This window comes from Oncorhynchus gorbuscha, unplaced genomic scaffold, assembly GCF_021184085.1.
Source record: "Oncorhynchus gorbuscha isolate QuinsamMale2020 ecotype Even-year unplaced genomic scaffold, OgorEven_v1.0 Un_scaffold_18349, whole genome shotgun sequence".
NCBI lineage: Eukaryota > Metazoa > Chordata > Actinopteri > Salmoniformes > Salmonidae > Oncorhynchus > Oncorhynchus gorbuscha.
In genome coordinates this window covers 1-2,017 of record NW_025759838.1, presented here as the reverse complement: position 1 = coordinate 2,017, position 2,017 = coordinate 1, and the positions used below count along the sequence as shown (strand labels likewise).

The 2,017-nt window shown below is 42.5% G+C and overlaps 1 protein-coding gene across 1 annotated transcript; it reads right to left on the bottom strand.

Moving 5' to 3' along the window:
- Positions 1 to 450: 450 nt before the first annotated feature.
- LOC124030928 (P2Y purinoceptor 12-like) lies at positions 451 to 2,012 on the bottom strand (the record flags this gene model as incomplete). The annotated part of the gene is made up of 2 exons (XM_046342040.1): positions 451 to 1,320; positions 1,830 to 2,012. Coding segments are annotated over 2 exons (1,053 nt in total), but the record flags the coding sequence as incomplete, so codon positions are not given.
- Between the last annotated feature and the right edge of the window lie 5 nt (positions 2,013 to 2,017).

The following is a 2,017-nucleotide window of genomic DNA, read 5'->3' as shown; positions in this document are numbered from 1 at the left end:
CAGACTGGTGTATCAAACTGGTGTATCAGACTGGTGTAACAGACTGGTATATCAGACTGGTGTATCAGACTGGTGTAACAGACTGGTGTATCAAACTGGTGTATCAGACTGGTGTAACAGACTGGTATATCAGACTGGTGTATCAGACTGGTGTATCAGACTGGTGTATCAGACTGGTGTATCAGACTGGTGTAACAAACATAGAGCTATTGCTGTACTGGAACAGCTGCTCTGCATATTATCATAATCATCACTGGCTAAAATATTGTTTCTCATTGGAAGTTTACATTGATTGTTCCCATTGCCCAGGTATTTTAATGAACACACAGTTCAGTTTAGTCAACCTTCCAGGAGAGGGCAGTATGATCCTCTGTGAAACATTCATCAGATCTTCACGATACATAGATAGAACATAGAGTTTTAGTTACCTATTACCTAAATCCAGATAGATTACATAATAGATGTGTCTCCCAGGGGAGTCTCCTGTGTTTGTGTCTGATCCTCTGCTGTGTTGGGATCGGACCCTCTCCCAGTGAGCCAGCTGCAGGTCCCAGGTGGGAGACGGAGGGTCTTGAACAGGGTGGTTCTGAAGGACTTACAGAGGAAGAAGTAGATGAGAGGGTCCAGGAGGGAGTTGAGGGAGGACAGCCAGAGTGTACTCTCTTTCAGCTGGAAGAACAACAGCTTGAGGTTGCAGTCAAACAGGTGTACCCTCGTCTGGCTCAGGGTGTACGGTACACGGGAGAAGTGGAACGGCACGAAGCACACAAAGAACACAGCCAGCACCAGGAAGACGTTTGAACTCACACTCTTCCTCCGGGGCTGGCGCTGCCCTCCAACATTACCCACGCCAGTACCAGCGTCGTGTATGGCTCCAGTAGAACGGCATGCCCTGGTGCGGGCGTATGAACTGTACAGTTCTTTGGTGATGAGTGTGTAACACACTATCACTGTCACCAAGTTCCCCCAGAAGATTATCTGGCACACATAGTTGACCACCTCATGCCAGAGCAGCCCAGCCTCCGTTTTAAGAACGCTGCACTTGAAGTAGGCCGAGGTGGGGCTGTGGCTGGTCAGGATCATGTTGGGCAGGGAAAGGGTCAGCAGGGAGGCCCAGATAGCCACAGAGAGCAGCTTTCTGTGGGTCAGATGGGCCATGTTGGTCACCTTGAAGGGCTGGAGGGTCTTCCTGCAGCGGTCGATGCTGATGAGGCCGAAGAAGAGGATGCTGATGTACATGGTGAGATAGAAGAGCACAGAGGAGACACGGCAGACAAAGACACGCAGACCCACGGACGCCATGTTGGAGTCAGACAGCACCTGAAGGAAAAACACATCTTTATTGTCTTTATTAAGGTTAGTGATTTAATGGCTTTAAAAAAAAAGTTTTTAAATAGTTGTATCAATATTATATTTATTATCTTTAGAATCAATACTTCCATTGTTTTTGTTATACACTTTACTCATATTATCTTCATTATCACTACTATCCATATTATCATTATCATTATCATTATTATCATTATGATAAAAAATCTGATCATTATTATCATTATTATCATTATGATTAAAATTATTATCAATATTATCATTATTATCATTCTGATTTATTATCATTATTATCAACATTATCATGATTATCATTATGAATAAAATTATTATCATTATTATTAGCATCAATATTATCATTATTATTTTAATTATTATCTATATTATCATTATCGTTATTAACATTCTTATCATTATAATTAATATCATTCTTATCATTATTATTAATATCATTATTATCATTATTATCATTATCATCATTATTATCATTACAACTGCACCTTGAAGGGGAAGGTGAGGGTCATGAGGATGTCGGCCACCACAATGTTCTTGAGGTAGATGATGAAGTGGGAGCGGCTGGGGATGCTGAAGAACACCCACACTGCCAGGCCGTTGAGGGACAGGCCCAACAGGAAGAGGAGGGAGTAGAGAACAGGAAACACCACCGTCTTCAGCACGTTGTCACGGG